At 36.5% G+C, this 27,166-nt stretch overlaps 1 protein-coding gene across 9 annotated transcripts in view; it reads left to right on the top strand.

Moving 5' to 3' along the window:
- The window catches only part of ZNF385B (zinc finger protein 385B), a 154,091-nt gene that overhangs the window by 109,191 nt on the left and 17,734 nt on the right, over window positions 1-27,166 (top strand). For all 9 annotated transcript variants that reach the window (XM_068196011.1, XM_068196010.1, XM_068196016.1 and 6 more), the window contains 2 exons: window positions 7,757-7,867; window positions 21,641-21,803. In XM_068196011.1, the coding sequence (XP_068052112.1) occupies window positions 7,757-7,867; window positions 21,641-21,803 (274 nt within the window). The remainder of the gene's footprint in view (window positions 1-7,756; window positions 7,868-21,640; window positions 21,804-27,166) is intronic.

Raw genomic sequence — 27,166 nt, 5'->3', positions numbered from 1 at the left:
GATTCATCATCTTGTTCTGACAATGGTTTGCAAATTTCTACATGCAAACCTTACTGAAAGCAGTCACTGCTTCAATGTAAGATTCCCAGTGTGGTGCTGTTTTAGGCCTCTACGAGGCTGGGTCAGAAAACATCCTAGGAGAGAGAAGGATGTGTGATGGTGAAATTGCTTGTGCTAGCACACTGGAGGGATAAATGTGCATGTCAGTAAAGATTTAGGGCTCTGCTTCCCAAGTCGATGCTGGGGAAAGATGATGAATGCATTTCTTGTTAAAACAGAAAGGATGTAATTAGGTAGCTAAAGGATATTTGAGCATGTCTTCTGACTTTCAGTACCTTGGCTTCCATGGTGTATTGAAAATCTGAAAAGGAGTTGGAGAAAAGCTAGCAAATGATCAAGGTTTTTATTGTGAGCAGCTTAAGGAGTTTGGTTTATCAAAGAGAAGGTTAAGAGCTGGCATGATTGCAGTGTATGAGTGGCTGCACTATTCAGAAGGTATTTGAGGTTTGAGTGACCTTTAACAGAGCAGCACATCTAGATTGAGGGTTTATAATAACTCAGCAACTATTGCTTCCACAGTCATGTAAATTAACTGGTTTAGAAACTTTTAAATCAAGCTGTTGAGATGGGGTTTTTTCCCTAAAATTTAGGCTCTCGTTGACCACAAATTATTGGACTTTGTAATTGGAAAGACTGAACCTTTTCAGTGAATGAAATTGTCATAAATTTTTCAGGAAATCAGATGCAATGGCTCCCTCTGGCCTAACCCAAATCTGTAAATCACTTCAGAAATCACTTTCAGTATTCTGTGTGATTGTGAATACAGCACACAAAGAGAATCAGCCTATTTTTCATTTTTCCATGCAAACTTTACTTTAAAGGATGAACATGCAAGAGGGTAGCACACCCAGAGGCTCTGCATTATACCATAGGACTGGATATAAAAATGTAGGGAGGGAAATTTAACTGCTAGAAGCTGGAGATGGAAAATCAATCTCTGAAGTCCAGGGCTATATCCCTGTAACTCTGTTAACAGAAATAATGTGGAATTTACAAAAGCAAAATTAGCTGAGTGTTAATCTAAAAGGAGAACAAGGAAGCTGAATTTATTAGTATTTCTAATACTTCTTTTAAGATATAAAAGTTGTTTCCAGCTCTGGGTGTCCTTTTAGTTGTCTTGTACTAATAATGAAGTAGAAGTGTAAACACCAAAGGTGTCTCTTTCCTTTTTTATTTACAGTACTCACTCTTATTTCAGCAACTCTTCGTGGATAGCTGTAGTATCTGACGTTAACAAGTGAATTACAGCAAGATTTTTGGGGTTTTTTAAGATGCTTCCTGGCTGATTACACTGACTAGTAGTAGTGTGTGGATGTCACAGCTATCATAGCCACTGTTTTCCTCAGGGAAGTTGGAGCTTGCTGCCAAATTGAGGGGACAGCTAAACACAGTGAGAAGTTGCATTCAGAGTACAATGTTGTTGTATTTTAGGAATCATGTGTAAGGGAAGGGAGATGCTAGTCCCTGTGGTCTGTATTCTTTCTTAGTGGATGCTTGTTTTACTGCACTTGGGGAGACATCTACTCAGCATTTTAAAAAGAAAAAGTAAAATCATGGACTTTCTGTAACCTGAGTATGGTTGGGCTTGATTTCCCTGAGATCAATGTAAGTACATTGAGAGCCTCCTTAAAAAAAAGAGTGATTCCAGCAGCCCTCAGCTAGACCACAGGACTGCAGTAAAAAAACCTGTATAGTGTTTAAAATTAATTATTCTTTTTGTTCAATGAAGTATTTGCACAAGTCTCCAAATCAGCTGCTGAGAATCTGAGTCACCCCTGGTTTTGTTATTGGCTATTTACATCTGCCTGTTTTTTAAGAACACCCAAAATGTTGTGAAGAGCTCTGGGACAGAGGTGTAGGGAGGTAGTGTTTAGAGAGCTGCAGGCTCACACTACAGAAATACATCTCTGGAGACACTGTGCTACTCAAGGAGAGCTGATACACAGGCAATATTGATGGCTTTCCTGCAAGAAAAGGAAGTTGTTCACATCACACAGTGATTTATGTTGGAAAAGATCCTGAAGATCATTGTGTTCAGGTGTTAAGGCAGCACTGTCAAATTCACAAGTGAACAATATCCCTCAGTGCCACATGTACACGTCTTCTAAATACCTCCAGGGATGGAGACTCCACCATTTCCCTGGGCGATGTTGCAATGCTTGATAACCCTTTCAGAAATACTTTTCTCCTTATATCCAGTCTAAGCCTCCCTTTGTACAAGTAGAGGATATTTCCTCTTGTCCTGTTACTTGTTGCCTGGGAAAAGATAGTGACACTCACCTTGCTACAACCTTTCAGGTAGAGCTCCATCAATAGATCCGGCACAAGTGTTCCTGATGCAAAATAAGCAATAAAATGTATAATAGGATTGCAGTGACTTTAACACTAAATTATGCTTAGAATTAGTCAAATGAGAAATATGTTTGTTGCAACAAAAGCAGCACAAACGTGGAGAGAACAGATTTTTGCTTTTGGTTTTTGTTGGCCAAGTATGCCAAGAATTACATCACAAAGTTAATGTTTCTGATTTTATGCTGGGCATTTTAAGTATGTGCTTTTGAATACACAGTATGTGTATTGACTTCTGTCACTCTTTCAGTCATTGTAATATGTACAGTTATGGTAGGGGGCTGTGTATATCTGGCAGAATTTATCATAAGCTTCAGTGTATGATCATTCTCCACAGTGGCAGTGTGCTTGGCTTTCATAACAACTGGAGCTCAGACACACAGGGAGTTTCAGAACTTAATTTAGATGTTTCACTGGTAATTTATATATGCCAGCAGGTTTTTTTTCTGGAGGGAAATACTAGATTATACTATCAGTTTGTTCCACATCAGTTTAAAACTTATCTTTATCAGAGTAAACCAACATAGTACTCTGGAGGCCAGTCTTTGTGTTTTTTAGAAACTTGTTATGCCTGCTGATTAAGTGATACTGAGTTACATCTCTTATCCCCACTGTCAATATTATGTTTACAAAAGCTTGTCTAACAGTGAACTCTATATTTGACCCAAGAGTTACATCATGATAAGAGGAAACAGGACATTCATTGCCATTCACAAATTTAAACCTTACTCAGGTTTAAGGTAATGCTGCTCTAACTTGCCTCCCCTCAGGATCACTGCAGTTTTTTTCTGAGGCTCACAAATTGGTGTTGTACAATCTGCTGTATATATAGAAATCTTTCAAAATAACCAGAACTTCAGTTTCATCTAGTGACTTCTCCCAACACTTTTTTTTTTTTAAAATCTTCCTGTGCCTACTCTCATGTCTCTTTGTAGTCTGGTTCCTTTCCCAGGAGGCACCAGAAGAATCTGTGGTACCATGATACATAGCAGAGCAGGGAGAGTTTCTGGTAGCAAGAATGGTAAGAGAATTCAAGGACTAAATTCTTGAATTGCTGATGATAAGGTGTAACAGCTTATCTAAGACTGGCTTTGTACCTGAGGGCTAAAAGGGTGACAGTACAATGCAAGTTTTTAAAACCCATTCCATGGAGAGTGAAAGGGGTTTTTTACCAGGCAATTGAATAGGTACCTCAATAAGAACAGTATAGTAGAATACCTCATCCTGTAAACTGCCTGTAAAGTGTAAACATAATTCCTTTGTAAAGATAAATCCTTCTTTACAAGCCTGTTTATAGGAGTCAACAAATGTGTGAATAAGGATGTTTAAATCTACATAGTCTGAATTACCAAAAACCCCTTTGCAAAGATTTTTAAAGAAAACTAAATTGGCATAAGAAGACTCTTGCATGACAAAAAGATGCTTGGGAGGCAAGTGAGCTGAGGAAATTTGCTATTGGCAAAGTTCTCCAAGGTAGTGAGGAATAAGAAGGACGACAAAAATTGTGAAAGACCTTGATGCGACTGACAAGCCAGACAATAGTGGTTGGTAAAGTTACATCTAGATATTTCTAAAGTGAGGCACATGGAAGTAAAAATTCACAAAACTCTACGTAGAAAGTAGTGAGCTAGGAATTGGCCATCAAGATTTTGGGAGTGAGAGTTCAGGTTTATGATAGTGGTTCCTTGAAAACATCAGCTCAGAGTTCAATACTGATTACCCAGAGTATTTTATATGGTTCCTGTCCATATCTTCAATATATTTAATTGAATTTGTTGATTTTTTGGTACACTTGAGATGGGCAGCAAGAATGTAGAAAGGAATGGAATGATTTCCATACACGGAATGACTGAGTAGCACAAAGATAACTCAGGATATGGTACAGGTCTTATAAAATTGAATTTTATGAAAGTATATTTAAACAAAAATAATTTCTTGGCACTGAGGATTGTAGGCATTGGAAGTGCATGCAAAGAGTGCAAACTGGTTTACATCAGTTTCGGGGTAACTATACAAGAGAAAGTCACTGGAATTTATCAAATACACAGAAAACACCTGAGTCTGGAAAATTTTTTGTGGGAAAATATGAAAAAAGCAGGAAATACAATGTCTATGATGCCCCTGTTCTGTCCTGTCTGTTGCTGCACTTGTATTTTCTAGGTGCCTTTAAAGTTCTTGTTGCAGATCTCAGTAGGTGTAGAGCATTTGACCTAATCCTTGCTCTCTTCAATAGTTTGGGTGGTTTTTACGAGACTCATTGCAAAAAAGATGGTATCTTCAACTCTCTTGGAAAGACATTTTAAATTTAACTTTTTATTAAACCAATTAAAATAGGAGAACAATACTAACAGGTTGTTAAACCTAGTTATGGCTACCAGAGCACTATGAATTGCTTTGTTAAATTCCCCTGTAGCATAAACAACATAGTGCAGATTTTTATTTGCATTTGTGGTAGCTGTTAGCTTCTGTTATTATTTTGTTTTGTAGTTCTGGTTCTTAAATACTGGTCCTCCCCACTGGGCAAACTATGCTGCGTCATTTTCTAATAAATGCCTCACAATTCTCTGCCTCTTTCCTACTCCCTTCCTCCCTGCACTGAAGAGGATAATTTTGTGTAGGGATCTAAGATCAGTTAGCCCTGCAGCATTAATCTTCTAACAGAGAGATACTATTATATTTTTCCAGCGTGCTGTAATCCACCCCACTTTCTGACATATTTAAAGTGTATTAATTGTTAATGTTGCACTTCTTGAATTCTAATCATGACCAGCTTGCATGCAGGGCTCCAGTTTGGGAAGGATCATTACCCACTCCCCTGGGGACCGCAAGTGGTACTTTCTGGAGGCAGCATGAGTTGAATTATTTTCGTGGATTTTTGTTCTTGTGCTGCTGCATCTGTTTGAAGCTGGGACTTTGTGCACAGTCTGCATTGTGTGGTTGCGAAGTGCCTGCCTCGCGCTAGCGCTGTGGATCGTTATTTGGAGTGCACAGAGGAGTCATTGATCACTGCTTTTTCCCTTCGTATTTTGTTTTAAACGGGACTGCAGGCACTTGTGGGTATTTTTGCTATTTCTTTTCACCGGTCTCAGACACTCCAAATGGTTGAGGTACTTTTGAACATTTCTCTTTTCTTCTAGATTAACTGATTAACACTTAGTCTTTAAGTTGAAATGTAAAACATATCTTGCATTTGAGAAAAAACCCAGCCAACTCTTCCCCAATAATACAGCAATATTCTAACATGTATAATAAATGTAATAATATATATTTATTGTCATATCTATTATAAAGTGAGTGCTCAAAAAACTTTTAATCTGCGTGTATAATTTTGATATAATATGTAGGGCAATGCCATGAATGGTACAAGTCAGAAAAAGTTTTTTTTTTTTTTTCGTTGCGTTTTATGGTTTTAGACTTTGAACTCTCACTATGTCCTAGAAATAGAAGAAACAGGTAACAAGGGCATTTATTTCAGGTTTTTTTTCGATTTTGTCACAATTCATTGTAACAACAATGCATCATTAAATAATTTAATAGGTCATTCCAGATTAAGTGGTTTTACTTTTGTATTGTCACATGGTAACCCTGTGGCAATGAAACACAGTATTTAGTAGCAGAAGATAAATATTAAATTACCTCTCTGGAAAATTTATTACTAACGCCATTTACAGAATCAGGCATTTGGTTTAAAATGAATGCAGCAAGAAACATATGTAACCATTGTCCAAAAAAAAAAAGTGTTTAATGTTAGGTAATATATTTGGGAAATATCTTCTTAGGTAGATACAATGCAGTAAGTTTTTCTTGAATTTGTTTTTTGTGTGTGAACATATATGTGCAGAAAATCCTCAATAGTGCAGGCTTCTCTGGAAGCTTAAAATTTGTACTAAGGGAAAATTAATGTCTTTATCTTCATGTTTAGAAAGTCTAGCAGCAGGTAATTTCCTGTTCTAATTCTTCAGGGGATCAGTTACTTTAGCTGTTCTCTCGTCCTTTCGCAAGTCAGCTTAGTACCAAGTGTGTCTTGTGTATCACCTGGGATTAAACAGCAGGTTTGGTTTCTTCTAAGAGTACTGTAAAGGAAAAAAAAAAGACCACTGTGGTTGCAAAGCAAGCTTCAGAAAAATCTAACTTTATAAAAAATCAAATTATTTTCTTCTGAACTGGTTTAAAAACAAAATGGGGAAATAAGCACTTATCTTTTATTGCAAACTTCCATTTTCCCCCCTCTCCTCTTCAGAATCCATTGTTTTTCTTAGATAAGGATGAGGGGCCACACATACACAGATGCTCATAGGAACATTTGGCTTGAAAGGGGTCTCAGATGTCATCTGGTTCAACATCAAGCTGAGAGCAAAATCAGTTGTGAGACCAGACCAGATATTTTGCTTTTTCTTTAATTAGAAAATTTTGTTTGAGTATTTTTGCATCAGGAAATGAATTTTACTCTGTATTCACATCACATCTGGAAGAATGACATGTTAGGACTGAGGCCTCACTACAGCAGCAGTTCTAAACTCTGTTTGCTGAGCACCCTGTGTCATTGCCCAGAGGGGTCTGTGATCCTGAGCATGTTCGTGACCAACAGGAATCCTGATATTTAGCAAAGGTGTATTCAGTTCTGAGTTCCTGAAAAGTTTCAGTGAAATTTAGGAGTAATATATCCAGATTTTTCCCTTATCTCACATTTCTCACAATGTTAAATGTTCTCTGAAGCGTGCTAACTTTCTTGGTACAAATATTCCCTTCACGTTCCTCTGAAATTCAGCCTTCCCATGGGCTCTGTCACTCATCAGTTCTGCTTGGAAATGCTTGGGGATTGCAACCTCAATTCGCAGCGAGTGGTATTTGTAGCAGAGCCTGCGAAGGACCTCCTTTCACAAAGACATCTTCAGGAGAGAATATTTTTCAAATAATTGCTAATATTTATCACTCAAAGGAAAGCATGTAGAAATAAATGACAGTGACTTGTCAGGGTGCAGAAGTGGCTTCTGTAATATGTCTGTCAGGACAGTGGGTGATGGGGAGGGCTTTCATTTGCGATTCAGTGTGGTAGGGGGGCCCTGCAGCCCAGAAGATGTGCAGGGTTGGGGAAAGAATTATTTAGTAACCCGGGAATGACAGCTACAATGAAGCTGCCTTTTCTTTATCAGCTTTGGCATGCTACCAATTCTCTAACCTATGTTAAATCTAATTATTGTGAGGGCTGGAATCTTATTTCTCCTGTTTATCTCAAAAAAAGGAAAGAAAAGAGCTTTCTGTTGTAAGTGTCATTTTTTAAAAAGTTTTTCTTCTGTACTCTTTATTGCCCTGAAAAGTTGTAAATTGGTTATTGTTTGTTCTCCAGATGGATCCTGTGCAAAAAGCAGTCATAAACCATACATTTGGAGTGTCCATTCCCCCAAAGAAGAAGCAAGTCATCTCCTGTAATGTCTGCCAGCTTCGTTTTAACTCTGATGTGAGTATTGCCAATTTTCTTCCTTTTTTTTTTTTTTTTTTAAATTTGGTGTATTAGGTATAATTAATCTGAATCTCTTTTTCCCAAATAACTCATTCCAGTTCTACTTCCATTCTGCTCAGCCTGGTGGGTTTTTTTGTCCACTGAGAGGCAGAAGTCCATAGAGCATGAACTCTTAATTTTCTTACATAGCTCTGGCATGATATCCAATGCAGGTCCATAGGTGAGATCCCATTTGACGGTACAATAACCTTCAACAGGTATTGCAAAAAGAAACGCTTGCCTGAGGTTTTTTTTCTTAAAAAAAAGGAAGTGAAGCAGAAAAGCTTCCCAGCGGGTTCTCCAGGTCATATTTGCTTTTCTTACAGAAGAAATAGCTTTTTCTTGTTTGGATGTCCTTGCTGATATGTCTTTCCATTATTAAATAAAGTCACTCTTCCAAAAACTTTAATTTATGATAAATATAAACACTTAGTTCTAGCTGTCATTTTGAGTATGAGAAATTCAAAGAAACTGTTTCCTGGAAGTAAATTTAAAAAAAAAATCATTACAAAAGAGTAATGGTGTTTAAAAATGGTGAAAAAATAGGTGTTTTTAAAATATATAACCATTTAATGTTTCTTCTTAAGTAGCTTGAAAATTAAAGAAATTCAAGGAAACTGTATCTAAGAAAATTATAACCTTTGACAGTTAAGGAGTATGTATTTGTTCTTGGAGACTATTACTAATGTCATTGAGTTAATAAAAATAAACTCAAATTCCTAGATTTTTTTAGTCTTGAGGTTAAGAATAAATCCTGAAGCAATGTGTTAATATTATACATTTTTCTGTCATAATTTTGGTCTCAGAAACAGTTTGCAGGCATCTCCTCCAAAGACTTTGAGTATTTTGTGCTCCTAGAGGTTTGCAGTAAAACACCTATACCCATTACCCTGGTTTTCTCTGCCTCTAACGTTGCACTTTGAAAAGTGTCTTGTGTTTTTCCCAGTTTGCTTTTCTTGTCTAGGCTGGTAAGGATTTTGAAGCAGTGCTATCTCAGCTTCAAATTGATTTCTAAATCTGTCATCATTTGACAAGCTTATTAAACTTCCTTTGAAGTGGCAATATCTGCTTAGTTAACTTATCTCAGAAGTCATTATTTTAAATTTAGTTTGCTTGTCTTTCTACTTTTAGGTTAAGATTTAAGGGGAAAAAATGTTTTCTGCTCTGATACTTAGTCCAGGTATCTCCTTTTACTGATTACATCAAGGAATGAATAATATTTTTTAAAATTTTCTTTGACTTAATGGATCTTGCTTCTGAGGTGCATCCATCACCAATGAGAAGGCTCAGGCTGTCCTGACTTTTCTCTCTCCTCTTGAGGTCAGGGTCCCCCTGATGGGATGTGTCCCCAGAGGGATGACTGACTTTGTGCTGACATTCAGGTGGACAAACATCACTTGCAGCAAATAAATTGAATCGCAACTTAGTGGCTTGAAACAAAAAAAAAAAAAGATCTGATACGTTATATCATTTTTTACTTCTGTCAATCAAGCAACTTTTCCTGTTTAGACTTACAAAGTAGAACAAAAAGTGTGTGTCATATTCTGCTTTAAATAGTGGCATCACAAAAGTATGGCAAGTTATAGCTACACTTCTTCTTCTGGGCCAGGTGTATTCAATAGGGTGGTGTGATCTTTCTTCCTAAATTTGATAAATATATTCAGTTGTAGTTACTCGAAAATATCATCCTTTTGAAATGAATGGTTGTAAGAAAGGATGAAGCACTGTGATACTTTACATGCTGAAATGCAGCACCTTACTTTCTACAGCAGTTTAGTTTACCAGGCCATCCACAAACAATACAGAAATTTGATTTTGGAAAGTGCTACAGTTATAGCAATGTTATGATTACCAGAAGATACTTAAATATAAATCTAATTTCACAATTTTTTCTTAACATCAACATCCAGGAATATTGGGAGAATGAGTTTTCATAGTGCAATACTTTTATTTTAAAAACTTTATAGTCTTTCATTGCGTTATTTAGCTTCTCCTGAGAAGCTGTACATAAGATTCTAAATTTTTCTTCAGGTTTGGTCACTTAACCTTAAGAATGATTTATATGAGCATGTGCTGCACTTTCTTTTCTGAGTGAGATCCTGTCTTATTTGGATGTTATTTTTGCCTATCCAAATAGACACTCCCCCCCATAATCTGCATTGTTATCGTTTCACTGAGGTAATGGTAGTGGGGTTTCAACTAAGCTCTGCAGACTCACAGTTCTGTCTTAGCTTGTTGAAACTCCTGCACAGAAATAAAAATCTGGACTTTGCTTGTATCTTTCTTTTTGGTCCCTCTGGACCAAAAATAATGCGAAATTATGCTTAGGGCATGAAATAATCTTTGCAATCTATCATTTGTTTGCTGACTGGAGAAGAAGGGAGTCTTATAGGTGTGAACCTTGTAACTGATGAATCTTTCAGGAAATCAGTTCCACCATGTGACATGCTTTTGAGTAGCATTAAACTCTGTTAATCTGCATTAAAACTTCAGTGCTGCACATTGCAGAATGAGATTAGTAGTACCATCACTCCACATTTGCAGTTTCTTCTAGCTCTACAAGGCTGACATACTTCTTGTTGTTGATAGGCATTCCATTCCTTTGAACTTTCTCTGACCTAAATTATGCAATTAAATGAAATAAAAATGGCAAAACTAAACAATGAATAGTCTTTTTTTGTTTTGTTTGGCTTTTCTATTTTTATTCTCCTAAATGAATTTCATTTGCATGGTGTTTGAGGATGCTGGCTTCATTCTGGTGGTGTTTTATCAACTGCACAAGAAACACAGACAGTGGTTATTCATCTGTGAGAAGAAAATTGGTTTCCTTGCCTGCAATCTTTTCCTTGTGCTATGGACACTCACTGGTCTGAATCAATAGACCAAAACCAAAAAAAATCAAACTAGTCAGTTTTTAGTTGTCAAACCTCCCACTAAATTAATACAGTGAATTGCAAAGGTTTTGGGTTTCTTTTGCTTATGTGTCTGCACATTGCTTTAGTGACAGTGCTATGGCACATGTTTAGCTTTGGTGAGAGTGTTCTGGCATCAGATTCAGAGGCAGGGATCTGCAGCTACCTTCAGGAAAAGAAAGATCAGAGATGGGAGGAAATTTTAAAATTTAAATATTTAAAAATATGTTGTCTTGAATGTGGGGTTGTGCGTGTTGAAGTGATGGCTTCTTTATTTTCAAAAATAAAGTTTGTAGAATTATTTTTCTTCTGACATATAATTTGAATAGTATTTCCAACTGAACTCTTCAGGATCTCCCAGTCTTCAATTTTTAAAAGTACAACATGAAGAAAACCTCTGTGTACAAATTCTTAATTTTATCTAGTCTTACCTTGATATGTCTGTCCTCTTCCAAAAAAAGGAATGATAGTATTTGACTCATACTTACAGACATTCACCATCATACTCTGTCTGTCCTTTTTTAATATTTTCAGCTGCATTTTGGTCAAATTTGAAGTTGTCTATTTCTGCTAATAAATTCTGCTACAAGTAGTTTGGACACCCCTTCCAATCTCTGCCAACTCCAGGAGAAACTGTAGTATGGAAGAGATGATTCAAAGTCTTGTGAAACAGAAAAAGTATAATGTCATCTCTGAAGTAGCAGCAAACTGAAGTTGTCTCAATAGCCTGAACTTTGAAGTCCTTCAGGAGAATTATATCTGTAAAAGTAGTATCAACATCACAGCAATGATAGCTGAGGTTGCCTTGAACAACATTTTTTTTTTGCATTATCTGCTTAAGATACCCCAGCTGGAGCTCAGAGTGGGATTAGGTGCCTAAATCTAAGTGTCTTGCTGTTGGAATATCTGAGGTGCCTGGGACATCCACAGCAGGCTGACAAAGGACATCTGAGGACAACCCAAATGACATGGGATGCCTGCCTCTAGAACTAAACCCCTACTCATTCAGTTTGCCTTCTGGTTTACTTTTTGTTCTTTTAATTTTCTTTCTTTTTCTTTTATTTTCAAGAGGGGAGAGAGAGAGAAGCAGGATGCAGCAAGAAGAAAAAGCATAAAAGTATAGGAATAGAGGAAGTGAAATGGGCAAAAAAAATGTGAGGAGGGAATAGAGAAAAGGTCTCTTTCCTAAACTTATTTTAATGGTGGTAGATACCAGGAGTCAAGTACAGTTGAAATAGTTTAGAAATCTCATTTTAGGAAGGATAGTGTTATGAGGATTGATATTAATGATGTTGATTAAGCAGTATTGTCAATGAAATACTTATTCTAGTCTGCATAAACTTCGTTCTGTTATACAGAGGAACATACTCTTTTTGAAAATAGTTGAAACAAAAAAAGGAAAAAAGCAATATTATCCATTAATAGTTGCAATTGGATATGCTTCAATGTTTTGGAATAAACACAGGTATTTCCATCTTTGCATCAAATTATCTGTAAACACCATGTTACTTTTTAATTTCTTCATGATGATGACACAGCATGTGCTCCAGTGCAACAATGACTAATGTGTCAACAAAGTTCAAGCTATGGTCTTATGTTATAATCCAGCTCAGAAAAAATGAGAAATACTCAGTTATATTTACTACCATGAGAGGCCAGGCAGTAGAAGAGGAAGAATCCTCTCCAAGGAACAGATTGTGATTGTGAGTCAGATTTTACAGTATGTGTATTCCACCAAGAGGAAGCAAGACATGCTGTGAAAGATCTAGTTTAACCTTTGAAGAAATACTTTGGTTTTTCCTTGTAAGAATTTGGGATTAATTACATAGGTTTGTGTGGTGATAATAATTATATATACTACAGACATTCTAGCAAAACCAAAAAATCATATTGAGTGAGAGTTCTGGTTCTGCCCTGGACAGGGCTAATTTTTTGCAGTAGCTGGGAGAGGCATGGACAGGGGCCTGGAGGCTGTTCTACACCACCCCCATCCTTGCTAGGCGTTGTCTTTAAGAAGGGGTTCCCTCCACTCACAGAAATGTGGCAGATGGAGTAGTCTTATTATTTATTATTGGGAGCTTTTATTTCTTGGGAGCAATTATTTATCATTGGCAGCTTATTTTTCTCATACCTTTTGTTATTAATATTGTTGCTCTTACTGCTCATCTTCTTACCTCATTGGTGTTTCCATTAAATTGTTCTTGTATCAACCCTTTTGTGCCTCCATTTGGAGGGAGGAAGGGAAGTGACACCTGATTTTAGCTGCAGTGCTAAATTGGGGAACACCATTACTAAACCACGACAGTGAGTTTACTGAATCCATATGGTACCAGCAGGAGGGCAAGGGGAAAATGGCTCTTTTTTATCCCATACAGACTCCTTCTCTGCCTACCCCTGGCTCATTCTTTCTCATTCCTTTTGGCCAGCAGATGAATCTGCAGCATTTTCCTCAACTGGTGTGTGGCAATAAGTCTCCAGCAGCTGTGGAGCTTTGGCCCCAAGATTCTGTTATGGCATCTGACAGTGTAGCTTGCAGCCATAAGGGAAAAGGGAGTTGTAGCTGGATGGACATTTGTTTGGTTCCTGCAGAATTGCTCTTTTTTCCTTAACTGAATCGTTACCTTGTGTTCAAGTAATTTCTCTTCTCCCTCATTATTTTTATTTTATTGTTTAGTCTTAAGGTTGTTGGGATTGTTTAGCCTGGAAAAAAGGAAGCTCAGGGGTTACCATACCACTTTCTATGCCTACCTGAAAGCAGGTTGTAACAAGGTGGGTGTTAGTCTCTTCTGCAGGAAACAAGTGATAGGATGAGAAAAAACTGCTTCAAGTTGGTCCAGGGACGGCTTAGATGGGCTGTTAGGAGAAATTTCTTCACCAAAATGAAGCTGTCAAACATTGGAACAGACTGTCCAGGGAAGTGGTGCAGTCACCATCCCATGGAGGTATTTAAAGGAGGTGTAGGGACATGTATTAGTGGTGAATGTGCCTGTGCTGAGTTAACATTTGAACTTGCTCTCAAAGGCCCTTTCCAACCCAAAGGATTCAGTGATAGTCCAGTGAGTTTTAGGAGCTTAGGCACTATACAATAATGCCAGTACTAATCTAATCCCTTTTTCCAGTAGCCATGCTTCTCTGTATCCAAACTTGCATGATGCCTGGAGTCCATGTGTTATTTTTCTGATTTTTGTTTGGTGGTGTCCTTTTTGTAAACAGATTTTGTCATCTGTTGATCGTGTCTAAAGCAAGTGAAAATGTCTGCTTCCCTCTGCACACTTTGTTTCTCATAGAAATGTCTTTGGCTGGGTTACAGCCTGGTAGACACTGTCATGTTCATAGGGATTGAAAATAAACTTGTGTCTGCACAGTGTGTTGCTGTATGGGTAATGACTGCTAGTCAGCCCTGATTTTTGGTGTCACCTCAAAAATCAAGAGGAGACTCAAAAATCAGAAGGAGATTCAAAAGTCAGGAGGAAACACCTTGAGGCAAATCAGAAAAGCAGATGTCACATTTTGGCATTAAGAGGCAATGAAGGTCATCATATTGTTGAATGCTTTTAAAGCTAATAAAGATGATGTGATGATAGTGTTCATCTTTTTAAAAAGCCAGAAGGCAAATTTTTTAAGTTTTGGCAAGTATTAGCAAAAGTTGACTTTGCAGATTTAAATAAATCATTCATGCTGTCAAAAGGATAATAAACAAAATAATCAATAGCATCACATAAAAATGTACCAAACTAACATTGTCTTCTGTCAAACATTTTACATTTTTCTTATTTATAAGACTATATTGATTCTTTGGGTATGGAGGGTAGTGAAGCAGATAGGAGGTAATTAAAAGCATAAATCTCAGGAACTTGTGAAGGTAATTTTGTGTTTTGTAGACAGAACTGACAAAATGATGAAAGTTGTTAGCTCCAACATGACAGAAATACTGCATGATTATAGGGTACAGGGTTATAACATGATGGAAATTCTGTTCAAATAACAGCTATTTAATGGATCTTTTAACTAAGTTTGGTGAGGTATTTTAAATATGACTTCTGACATGGCTGATATTCTCACAGCTCCTTGGTTTTTCTATGTTCTTTTCAATAATAATCTATGTGACTATTATGAGAAATTAGGTTTTAGAAGTCTGTAAGGGTGGAATTGAAAAACTAATGCATAGCTTTGGTGTAAAAAATGTATGAACATGCCAGGTTTGCAGATTTCTTCAATTACATCTATTATTAATAATAAATGATATAAAAATCTATTTTTCAACACTGCTTCCTCATTTATCATGTAATTTTTATTAGAGTTATGATTCTAGTCTAAATTCTTCATAATTTATATACTCAAATGTTCATATTCTTACAGAATGGTTCTAACAGATAAACTAAGTGATAAAACATTTTGTGGACATCTTCCTATTAAGAGAGCTTTCTAGTTTGGGATCTGCTGTGAATTGAAATAATAATATGTTACAAACATAAATACCCCTCTGCTCCTATCTTGCACAGTTTTAGTTTCCTTCTCTACCAGGACCACTGCCATTGTAATCAACTTGATGAATACAAGTGGGCAGGAACACAGGTGTGGAGAGGTTCTTTCTACAATATAAATTATGACTATATTTAGGACATATTTGGTTTTTTTAGCTTGAATTTATGTAAATTTTTTGTGATATGCAGGAAAAAATTTGTCTTTATAAGTACTCCATAACAGAATGGAAGTTTTCAGGATTATTATAGATCTGTTATATATCAGTTGTTTCATTTTCTGTGGTTGAACTGTTACTGGCAGAGACTTTTGTGGTATTTTCAAAAAAACATTTTTCATTAGAGATTACCAATTGTATCAACACCAAATGAACACAGGATTTCAGACAGAATCATTGAAGGTGGAAAAGACCTCAGATAATCAAGTCCAGCCACCACCATGTTCACCACTAAACCATATCCCCAAGTGCCACACCCAGGTGGTTTTTGAACAGTTTCAGGGATAGTGACTGCACCACTTCACTGGGCAGCCTCTTAGAGTTAGAATTGGTGTTGAGAGTATTTCCCATCCAGGGTGGAAATCCTGCTTTAAGAAGGTGCAGTACCAAGCAAGAAGAAATAGGAGCTGTGAGCCACCTTTTTCAATTCCATTTAGTTATGGCACTCACCTAATATTGTGCAGCTCAAGGCAAGAACCAGCATTTCCCATGTGGATGCTTCTGAGTCTCCCTTTTTTTCTGCATGTCTCCTTCTTTCTGTCCAGATCTACATATATTTAATTGTATATGTTAATTGCCAGACTGGATGATGTGGTAGCAGATTCAAGCATTCAGCTAAAGAGTTGATGGTACAATTGTCTTATTTCCATGAAGACCTAATGAAGGACTACTTCAGCTGCTCTTGAATAAACCTGTAAACAATCTTGATCTCACACACACACACTGAACCTTTAGATTTACTCAAGCCTTTCATCAGGTTAATGGTTCTTTGTGTAGCCATAAATTCAGTTAATTAGTCATTCACATCGGAAGTAGATTCTAAAATTCAGTCACTTGTGAACTGTCAAAATGAATCATGTGGATTTCAAACACACTGTCAGTCATCGTTCCTGATGGGGAATATTCTGTTATCTTTTGTACTACAGTCTTGCCTGTAGTTCGGAGTTTTGTTAAAGGTAATACTGCTGTCGATGAATCCATACGATCTACCTGTTTCCTGGTTATCTAGATCTTTTCAATATAGGCAGATTTACAAACATTTTTAACTTTCTACAAAGTAAAGCTACTGAAGTTGTATTATGCACTACAATAGGCTAATGTCATTTACATTTATTTTCACAAGCCTGTTTACATGTAGAAGATAAATTGTTGATGTTCTATTAAATGCAGTCTAGTATATAAGGCTATTTTAAATGTATTGTATGTAATCATGCAGTTTAACATCCTGTTTGGATTTCAAACTTAATAATTTGTAGTTGCAAGTAGCAATTTTAAATAATGCATTTGTATCACTTTTAAGAGCAGAAAAACCTATCCTTTCTTACAGCCAAGTCATTAATCCTTATGACATAGAGGCTTTCTCAAAAATTAAAACATTCATAAGGTTTGATTAGTTAGGGGTTTTTAATTGGTACTAAAGACTGTGGATAGAACTACGGTGTATACATTTTAAGGTGTATACATTAGAAAAATTATGGGGAAAAATTACATGGTTATTTGTCTGTTGATTATATTCTTAATTATTTGCAACTTAATTTAAAATACAGCTATTCACTAAGCCATGGTCTTACAAATATGTAGACATATTTTTTTATTGTCATAAAAGATGCATCCCATTGATCAAAAAGTAATGCCAGACAAATGCATAAACATGTTTTTGGAATCTGGCCTGTCAGTACAAAGGTATTTTTTACATTCTGATTCATAATGTCATATTTATGGCAGCTTAAAGCTTTTCTTGTTCATTAAGCCTTACTAGCCAGTACTTGATGACTTTCTGTGCTGTCTAATAAGTAGGCAGGTCCTTTTTTAAAATGTTGCAATGTATATATATCAAGCTAGTAGATCCCAGTCAGTATTGGATTCAATTCAAAATTAAACATTCCTTTCAGCTAAGGAGTTCTTTCACAGAAATATTTTCTTATTCCACTTTCTCAAAAAGTGTCCTCCTAACCTATTATGCATTTAATTTCAAAATTGTAATAATGATAATTCAATGGTAAGGTTTTATAACAACTATGTAAGCAATAGATGTAACATAATAGTTTTGAAATGAAAAATAAATATTTAAATAATATTGAATTGTAGCACAGATAAATTATTTACTGTAGAATGCATTAATCCCTACAGTAAATGCAGCTGTTTACACTGGAATAAAGTATTTTGCAATTAAAATCATTATAGTACATGACTATAGAAAGATATTTTGAGGTAACAGATTTTCATTTTGGTTTTTCCTAATTTTTTTATTTTCTTAAATATTGTTTTGCTGACACACAATTTGCATGAATTAGTTCTACTTACTGATGATCAAAAAGTTCCTTCAGTATCCATTTAAAATATTGTATCTCAAAGATATTTACTCTTAAGTTAACTTTGTATTTTAGTGGGGGTTTATATTAAAATTGATAAAGTATCTTTCTTTGATGCACATGAATTTTGAACCCTATGTGTACACAACTTCCTGTGGATTTACCTGAGCAAATGAAAATAAATTTTTAGCTTCTTGCCTTAACTAAAAATGAAAATTGTATAAATCATGGCTTATTTAAAGATAAATCTAGTATTTCAATGAAATACAACGCTCACAGCCTCTGCTCCAATGCTGTATTTGTCTCATAAGCAAGTTTTAAGTGAGACCAGGAACAAATACATTTGCCTTGAATATGGTGCTTTTTGCAAATATTTTATAAAATTAGAGTTATTAATGATCAGGAAATTAATAATCACAATAACTGGTATCAGTACTAATCAGAACTTGAGTTCCAATTTCAGATTGCCTCAGCTGCCCATTTTTCTTTTGCTTGCTATGACTCCAGAAAACTCCAAAGGTTTACATAACATGGTAGTACAGCATTTCAGTTACCAAAAGGCAACTGAATCAAATTATTTATCCCGCAGTGCATAAAAAGCAAACTCTGAATTTCAAGTGTATCTGAAAGGACTAGAAAATAGTGCTTATGTGGTTAGGAAAGATTGCTTCAATGCTATAAGGAATGCTTCACTAACTTCATGCTTGGAAAGAGTATCTGTGTTTCTATTTACAGAACAGAGATGAGTTGAGAAAGTCTAAAAACCAAAGGTTTAACAATGTGCAGCCCCTGGAACTGAAACTTGACCAAGTCAATGTAGAAACAAATAGTATCTACTTAACTGACAAAGTGAGACACTGAAACAATTTTTTAAAGGCAGATTTTTGCATCCCCTAACTACTTTAAGATCCAATCTGGAGAATCCCACCCGCCCCCAAAGGAATATGGTCTAGTTTGAACAGCATTGAAGAAGGATGTCATTTCCAAACCCCTACTTAGACTGATCACAGCAATACCTTTTGGCCTTATAACATACAGCTATGAATTTGATAGATTATGATAATTAGAAAGCTTAAAAATTAGTCCATTCACCATGTTTCCATGAAGCTTTGCTTGTTATTATGGAAATCTTAATTTTAATCCTTCCTGGGCTTGTTTGTTCTCAACAGGTCTCATGTACACTATATGAGGATTGAATGAAGGGAATCAAAAACTGTAGTAGGTTATTACTGATATTGCAGGCATTATTATTGCAAATATCAGTAGAAAGGCTTATTATCAAGCAATTGACTTACTAAGTCTTTCTCTTGAGTGCATTTATGTCTCTTATGTCATAGCTTTGGCCTCAGGCAGCATATGATCCTATCGACAGCACACATATGCGCGGAGCATAGAGTTCAAATATTTAAAGGGACATCATCAACTTGAGGATGCTTGAGTGGACAATCTTGTACTTGCTATTATTAAAACTTTAAAGTATTGGAATGGAAAGGGTATATATTCACCCCAATTTTTAGCTCCACTTTTTGTACACTGCAATGTGTGAATAGTTTATTGAATCTTATTGGTGGAAAACACCCTTCCAGTGCATCATGTTGCAACTGCAAAGCTTAAGAGAAATGGAAAAATCCCAGCAAAGGTGGAGAGAGACAGGATGGGACTCCTGTGCCATAAGGCACATTGGTATAGCAGGGCAGAAACAGGACTGTGCTCCTCTGCCCACGTTCAGAAGTGGACAGATCCAGCCCAGAAGTTGACAAGTGTCCCTTTAAGTAGTGCACATAGTACTAGTGGTATAGCTGGTTAGTTGTTCTTTATAACCCTTAAATTGTGTTTGTATGCGTGTTAGTATTTCAAAGGTTTTAAAATCAAGAAATATTTTACTAGTAATTGATGAGTAAACTCTGTGCTGTTTTTATTATGAAGTTTTTAAAAGACATCTCACTTTCAGAGGAATTCAAAATAAAACTAATGTAGCAGCCTTTCTTACTGAATGCTTGCTTACTAAAATCTCCTATGAAAGGAAAGATGCACCCACAACAACAGACACTGTCCTTCTGAGATGGAAAGCACTGTTTCATGAGCTGTAAAATCACTTAAGTTCTGGTGTGTAAGAACTTCTGTCGTCTACTTTAGCAACAATTCTCCATCAGTTTAATGGTGCCAGTTACTTGTGTGAGAACTCCAACATGCTGTCTGTTCTCTTGCCCACCCCAGCTGTTTCTATTCTTCACTTCTACTCTACCATATGATAATGCTGTTATTACATGCTGTCCCAAGGTGACTGTATTGTAATGCCCATTTCTGCTGATCTTAAAACAATTTTCCTCATTATGGAATTCACTCTTTATGGAGTTCAAGCATCTTAGATATTACAGTTGCTCTTTATAAAAAGCATGTGACTTGTTTCATGGCTCGCTTCATTTAACACAGCAAACTTAATAAAGTAGTTGATAATTGATTGATGAGAGAGAATGAATGTGGTTTTGCATGAACACAGTGAAAGTTTACTTGCACTGATGTTTTTATATGCCAGGTGCTGAGATGTGCTTAGAAGAAGCATGCTTTCAATGAGTGTTTTAATTTGAAGTAAAGAACAATATTAACTTTGGTTAATATGTAACCTTCAATAGAGGCACCTAGTGATATGCCTGAAATAATGTTTTAAAATTGTGTTTAGAAATATTAATAATGCAAAGCTATTGCTGAATAGTACAATGTCATGAAAACAGACTAGCTTGGATAGGATTTTTTTCTTGCCCAACATTTGGTAAATTAATTTATTAAGAAGTCAAGAAAAACACATAAATTCTTTAGATGAAATTTCCAAGTTTTGGAGTTTGTATTCCATATGTAGTTCCTTAGTTTAGCTTCTAACAAAGTGGCCTGATTTGTCAAGGCATCTGATTATACAGAGTCAGGAGCAAAGAAGGGGACTCAATATCATTGAAAAGAATGGGCAGATATTTATGTGACTAGCTTAAGCTGTGCAACTTCAAAAACACAGACCTAGTTTCTGAAGATAGTTTTAAGGCAAAGGTAAAGTAAACATCTCAGTACATATTTATACTGTTCTGTCTGGGGAAATTAAGACAAAATAAATAATAATTTTTAAAAGCTCCTCTTCTCCTTGTCCTTCAGGTTCCAATTTTCTTAGTATTTAAAAATAATATTCAAGACAATTTATAAAGCAATCAAGAGTGGCAAGTATTTAGTTTTCTTGTACTTGAAGTTTACAGGTATGGTGTTTCCTCATTTTAACCCTTATTTTTTGATCTAATAGTAAAGTAATATTTTTCAATTGTCTCAGTTGCTGTTAGTATGAAAGTGAAAGTATTTTATGACATCTGTATTAGATCAAACAGAAGGAAAAATGGATTATTTATTCATGTATCAGCACAGTACATCTTTCTAACTGCAAGTAATAAAGACTAGGGAACACCACATGAAAATTGAATTGAATTGTCTTTCTGAATTGGATGTTTACATTTGTATAGTCCTTTAAATCTTTAAGCACCATAGAAGTAAACAATTACATTAGGAGTGACAGAGCTTTATGTAATCTTGAAGCCTCTTTTTCCAAGTTACTGAAAACATGCAATATTCATTAATATCCTGTCATTTGAATATACAAGAACTTACTCTATAAGAACTTACATCCATGAAAAGTGTTAGTATAAAGCTATTAAAATTTTTTAGGTGGAATAATATGGTGCCTACTATTGAAAGTGTCACTTTTCTGCCTTGTCACCCATTGTATTATATACAAGTGCAAAAAAAAGTGAGCCTGATTTGTTCTCCTTTGTAGAGCCAGGCCGAGGCCCACTACAAAGGAAGTAAACATGCCAAGAAGGTCAAAGCACTAGAGGCAACGAAAAACAAACCCAAAGCTGGTTCTTCCAAGGACAGCGCAAAGGTTAACACGGGCTGCTCCACCACGCCAGTCACAGCCAACATCTCTGACAAATCAGGTCAATGAAAACGTTTTGTTCTCTACATCCTTTACTTTCTCCTCTTTTTTGTGTTTGTATGAGAGAATTTGGTTGCATGATAGTGATCCATAACTTGTCTTTTCTAAACTATTTACTATGCTTTCTTGTACAGAATAGGTTTGTTGTGATACTCTCAAATTGCTATTTCACATCTGAAACAAATGGTGTCCCTGAATGCTGCAGTGTATTTTTTTAAAAACCTATGAAATGTGCTATTAAAAAGTATGGATGTTCTTATGGCAGTAGTGGATGGATTTGGGTGGAGGGTGAATTCTGAGGTTATGTTTTTAGCTGAAGCACAAGATACCTTTTTAAGAAATGTTTCCTTTCTGAATAAGACAATCTTGTTCTAATAGGAAAACACACCTACAGAAATGTGCAGCCTCCTGGCCTGGGTATTTCCTGACTTTCACAGCTCATTAGTGCTTCAACATCACTACTTTTTTTTTTTACCCTCCAGATGAGTAATCTGAGGAAGGTGAGCAACACTAATAGCAGTAGAATTGCTTGAGTTTCTGCTCTGTCAGTGTTGTATTACTGAATGAAACAGGAGACTTTCATGAACTGGCTGCCAGTGTTATTCAAGAGAAGGCCCCTACTGTGGATTACCCAACTGTCAGTCCAGTAGATTGCTGCTGATAAATTTGCTTCTACCTAGGGAGTCATTTATTATCCTCTTCACCAGAGCTGATCTTGACTGAGGTGCCATGAGGTGAATAACAGTTTTTTGACGTGCATTAAAAATGACAAAAAAAATCCTACTCCAAAAAAAATATCAGTGACTATTTGTCATCCTGCTGTTTTTACAGCAATTTCAAAACTCTCTGTGGGTCCTTAACAATGGCAGTGGTTGCCAAATTTTGTGTTGATTTACCTAGCAAATCACATTTTAGTTTTGAGAGAAATGAGCTAAGTCCAAGTAACATTGTCAGGTAAACAAGACACGCTGCTATAAGAAGGTAGCAATTTGCCATTGATAGGTAGGCTATTGAACAGAAAGAGATTTGAAATATTTGGTAAATATTTTGCTCTCTGAAATATCAAAAATAGCTTTGTTTAAGATAGATTACTGCTCCAGGTGTACATGGTGACAACTCAGACAACTGCCAAAGTAAAATATCAATTAAGACTTTAGAGGATTTAACATGTTAAGAATTCATCTGTGGTAACATAATTTTATAATGCCCTCCCTCTCCAATGCCAAACATTGAGGTCCAGATAGCAACGGTTTCATTTTTTTCAAACTCCATCTTTTTCTTCCAGAAACCATCTGGAGCTGTTTCGTGTTTCCTTTGCCAGACTATGAGGTCTGAATTGAATTAATTATTTTCTTTCCTCTGCAATGTATCTAAAATCTACATTCAGTTTTTGATAAAATAATACAACCACCCAAAAGGGAAACCTACTCTGGATATTTTTTTAATTGCCCTGTTTTGACAGTGTGTTGTTATGCTAGTAATTACTCTATACAAATTAGACAGATTACCATCTGTGTCTGTTGGATTACACCACTGCAACTGTTTCTACATTAAAAATCAGTCCTGGTGGCAGTTTAGTTGAACACTTTCTTCCCATCAGGAGAACAGTGGGATTCTCTGTGGAGAGTAGGCTCCTCAGAGCCTCTTACTTCTGTACAAGAGACTGAGGCTGCGATGTTTGGGAGGAAAAAACCTGAACTTGAAGCAAATTTTCAGTGTTTGTATGGAAAGCTCATCACAGAGATGGGTAGCAACTTGAAGATCAGGGGTTTTATCAGACTTGGAACAAACCATAGTTTTGTTCAACTACTTTCCCTTACAGATATTATTGCCCATCTATTCTTTGGCATGTGTTTATCTCCTTAACGTAATGCTTAAAAAACTAAACTAAAGCAGTCACTAAGCTGCCATTGGGTAGTGTTTTGGGCTTTTTTTTTTGGGGGGGTGGGTTTTTTTGGGTTGGTGGGGTTTGGTTTGTTTTGTGGTGTGGTTTTAGTTTTTTTGGGGGGTTTTGGGGGGTTTTTTTAGTTTTTTTTTTTTTTTTGGTTGGTTGTTTTTTTTTGCTTTGGTGCAAAAAATTTACTTATGCCATTTTTCTGAATCTTTTAACACAGCTTTCATTCTCTGAGAAATCCACTAGTACTAAATATTATCTTTTTAGGAATATTTTCATTTTCCTTAGTATCTCAATACTAAGAATTTCAGTTCGTGTGTTTGTGTTCTTTTTTTATTCTGATTTCCAGAGGAAATGAGTCTTATGGTCATATAATCTATTCCTATATTTGTTCTTTTCTGGCTGTGTCTTCACAATTTTGACTATATTGCTTAGTGTGCAAAAACAGAAAAAAAGGCAACAAAAAAGATGTAGAGATTTTAATCCTATAAATCCTATAAGTTTTATGGGAATTGGCCCCTAGGTAGAAGTCCTAACTTATGGTCTATCCTGACAGATGCTACCACATCTTGACCTCCTGACTGATCAGGGACTCAGCCTTCAGGATGAGACAGTTGGAAGTGTGTATGTGTGCTACAGGTCTGAAAAAAATTGCTTTAGAATTGAAGTGAAATCAAGGAAGAGAATTAAATTCCACCACTTGGGAAGCTGTTGTGTAGTCATTGTACTTCGGAGAGTTCCTGAGAAATGTTCATCAAGTAGTAAATAATTTCTGATGTCCTTTTCTAGTATATGGAAGAGTAGAAAGAGAAGCTAAACAGAGAAGACAGTTGTAAGTTCTTGTGATCTTTTTTTATCTGCTGAACTTCCATGGGTATTAGTGCAGAAAGGGTAGGGAGCATTACAGTAAACTGATAATCTGCAATTATTCTCTTATGTAGGTCGGCTAATAAAGGGACACAAGAGGCATGAGTAGCACCCCTTCTGATGTGCTGTCATTTTGAATGAGATAATGACGAATGATTTGGAGCTCTCCAGACAGAATAGTTGTTAAATATTGAGCTAAAATGTCAGGTTAAGTTTGCTACAGAGCCGTGTGTTCTTTGAGTCACACATAGCATGAAGTCCAAAACATTTACTTGTCAGACATCACCACTATAGTACCAATAGGAAGAATAATTTCACTGTTAGCTCAGCTAGTGATGAATCTATCAGAGGCAAAACACAAATTCATCCAGTCCTTATTTTTCAAAATGTATGATGCAGTGGTCTCTCTACAGCTGTTCCTTTCAGCTTGAGAAATGTGGCTGCTGATAGAGATAAAAAAGTTAAATTAATCCTTAAGGTTTTTTGGGATATTTCCAGAAGAATGTGGGCTCCTGTAGGCAAAAATGGCCTCAGCCAAAAGGAAAGGCATGACTGTGGTCTGAGCATGACAATGCCCACGTTGTGAGAGTTCTTCCCTGCTATTGTTAATAGTAGTGTGACTTGGAAATGGCATTTGTAAATTGATCATCAGCAAACATTTAATGATAAAGCCATAGTGCAGGAATGGTGCAGGTGGCTGCACCCTAAGTGGATATCAGTGGGTTTAACTGAACAAGTTGGCACTCTAACTTTGTTATGTGATCTCATTGTCTAAGCTCACAACTCCTTGCTGTTCAGGAAATTCTTATTTATTGGTACTTGTAAATACCACCACCCTCCCCCATTCACTCTGCAGACAGGAAAAAATCACCACAGATTGTGTGACAAACACAGATTGTGTTGCTCTCCTACTATAGCTGGGCCATCTCTGCTTGTCCTGACTGGTATTTGCAGATTGGAGGTGGCCATAGGGGATGTATCCATAGCCTGTCTCCCACACAGTTTCTCAAACCACACAGGAAAAGTCCAGTAATGGCTATATAACAGTTTTATATGCTAGAAAATTACTACTGTGACCCTGCAAGCTTTTTCATAGCTGCTTTGAGATGTGGTTACAGAACAGCTGTGTTATAGCACTGGGAGCTGCTCTTGCTGTGGTGGGCTGATCCTGACTGGATGCCAGGTGCCCACCAAAACCACTCTACCACTCCCACCCTCAGCTGAGCAGGGGAGAGAAAGTATAGCAAAAAGCTTGTGCGTCAAGTTCTGTCAAACATAAGGGAAACTTCTGACAGTTTCTCACAGAAGCCACCTCTGTAGCCCTCCCACTACCAACCCCTAGCCATGCAAACTCAGTACAGTGGCAAAGATTCCCTTCCCTCCCAGAGGAAGCCCAGGGTTTCCAGGGTGGCTACACAGAAGGATGTATGTATGGCATTGCTTTAGGAAAGGGCAAGGGCAATAACCAGTACACAACATAGTTTTGAATATTTGAAGTGTGGTTTAAATATAGCTCTAAGAATGCAATATAAGATGATGTCTGTGACCCCAGGTCAGCATAGTCTAGATGCTTACAGTGATGAGTCCTTCAGGAATGCATATGATAATTACTAGATTGAAATGTCACTGTTTACTTATCAAGCAAAGAGGAATTCTTTGATCCTACTTCTAAATTAAAATAAATAGCCCAAAATGAAGCATACAAATGATGTGGTATCAACTTTGCATTTTGCTTTGATATGAAAATTGGAAAGTAAATGCAACTATTTTAAACTACTCCAGAGTCAAAATCATATTTCAGATTATAGAAGATAATAATTTTTGGCCTTTGATCATTTTCTGTATGCTGTATTGGCCTCATGCCCGTTTGTGAAATGGCAGGTATGTGTATTTCAGGTTCAGTCTTCATTGCAGAAGAGCAGAAGACTCTGTTACTTGGGAATTAGTAGGTAGAAATAAACCCTTTGGATGCTCTATGAAATCCCATTTTTTCAGGTGGCAGGAACAGAGAACATGACACACTTAACTTGGCTAAACACTAGAACTTGTTTCAAATCCTGACCCTTTGTACTACAGCTTTGCTCTGGGGCACTGTCTCAGGGCAGCTCAACAGGCAGTGCACAGGGTCACAGTGATGACAATCCAGCCTATGAGTAGTCTTGGGCTGATCTGCTGTGTATGGCAAGAATGGTGGGAAAGGGCTGCCACTGCAGTTTTTTGTGCCAGCTTCTTCATGCTGTGTCCTGTAAGAGTTATTCCAGTGGTTACAGCTGCTTAACTCAAAATAGCAGGAGGTTATTCTGAGGAACATTGTTAAGCCAGAGTCTGGCACAGTATCTGAGTGAACTAGATCATGTTTGGAAAATAACCTGGACCTGTTGATGGACCTCATAAATGACTTGATGTTGTGTAGACATACGGTAATTAGTTGTCCAGGAATGGCAACTCCAAGCTTTATTAGACTTAGAAAAGTTGACCTTGTGGTCTTGTCTGTGGGTTTTAGTTCATCAAGGGCTATCTGTGGATGCTTTCACAACAAAACTGACTGGTTTTTTTTTTTTTTTCTTTTTTTCCAAAATTACTGTGTGACATGCTGAATCACA

The sequence above is a fragment of the Anomalospiza imberbis genome, chromosome 7 (genome assembly GCF_031753505.1).
Source record: "Anomalospiza imberbis isolate Cuckoo-Finch-1a 21T00152 chromosome 7, ASM3175350v1, whole genome shotgun sequence".
In the NCBI taxonomy this organism is placed as follows: domain Eukaryota; kingdom Metazoa; phylum Chordata; class Aves; order Passeriformes; family Viduidae; genus Anomalospiza; species Anomalospiza imberbis.
This window is presented reverse-complemented; position numbering and strand designations above follow the sequence as displayed.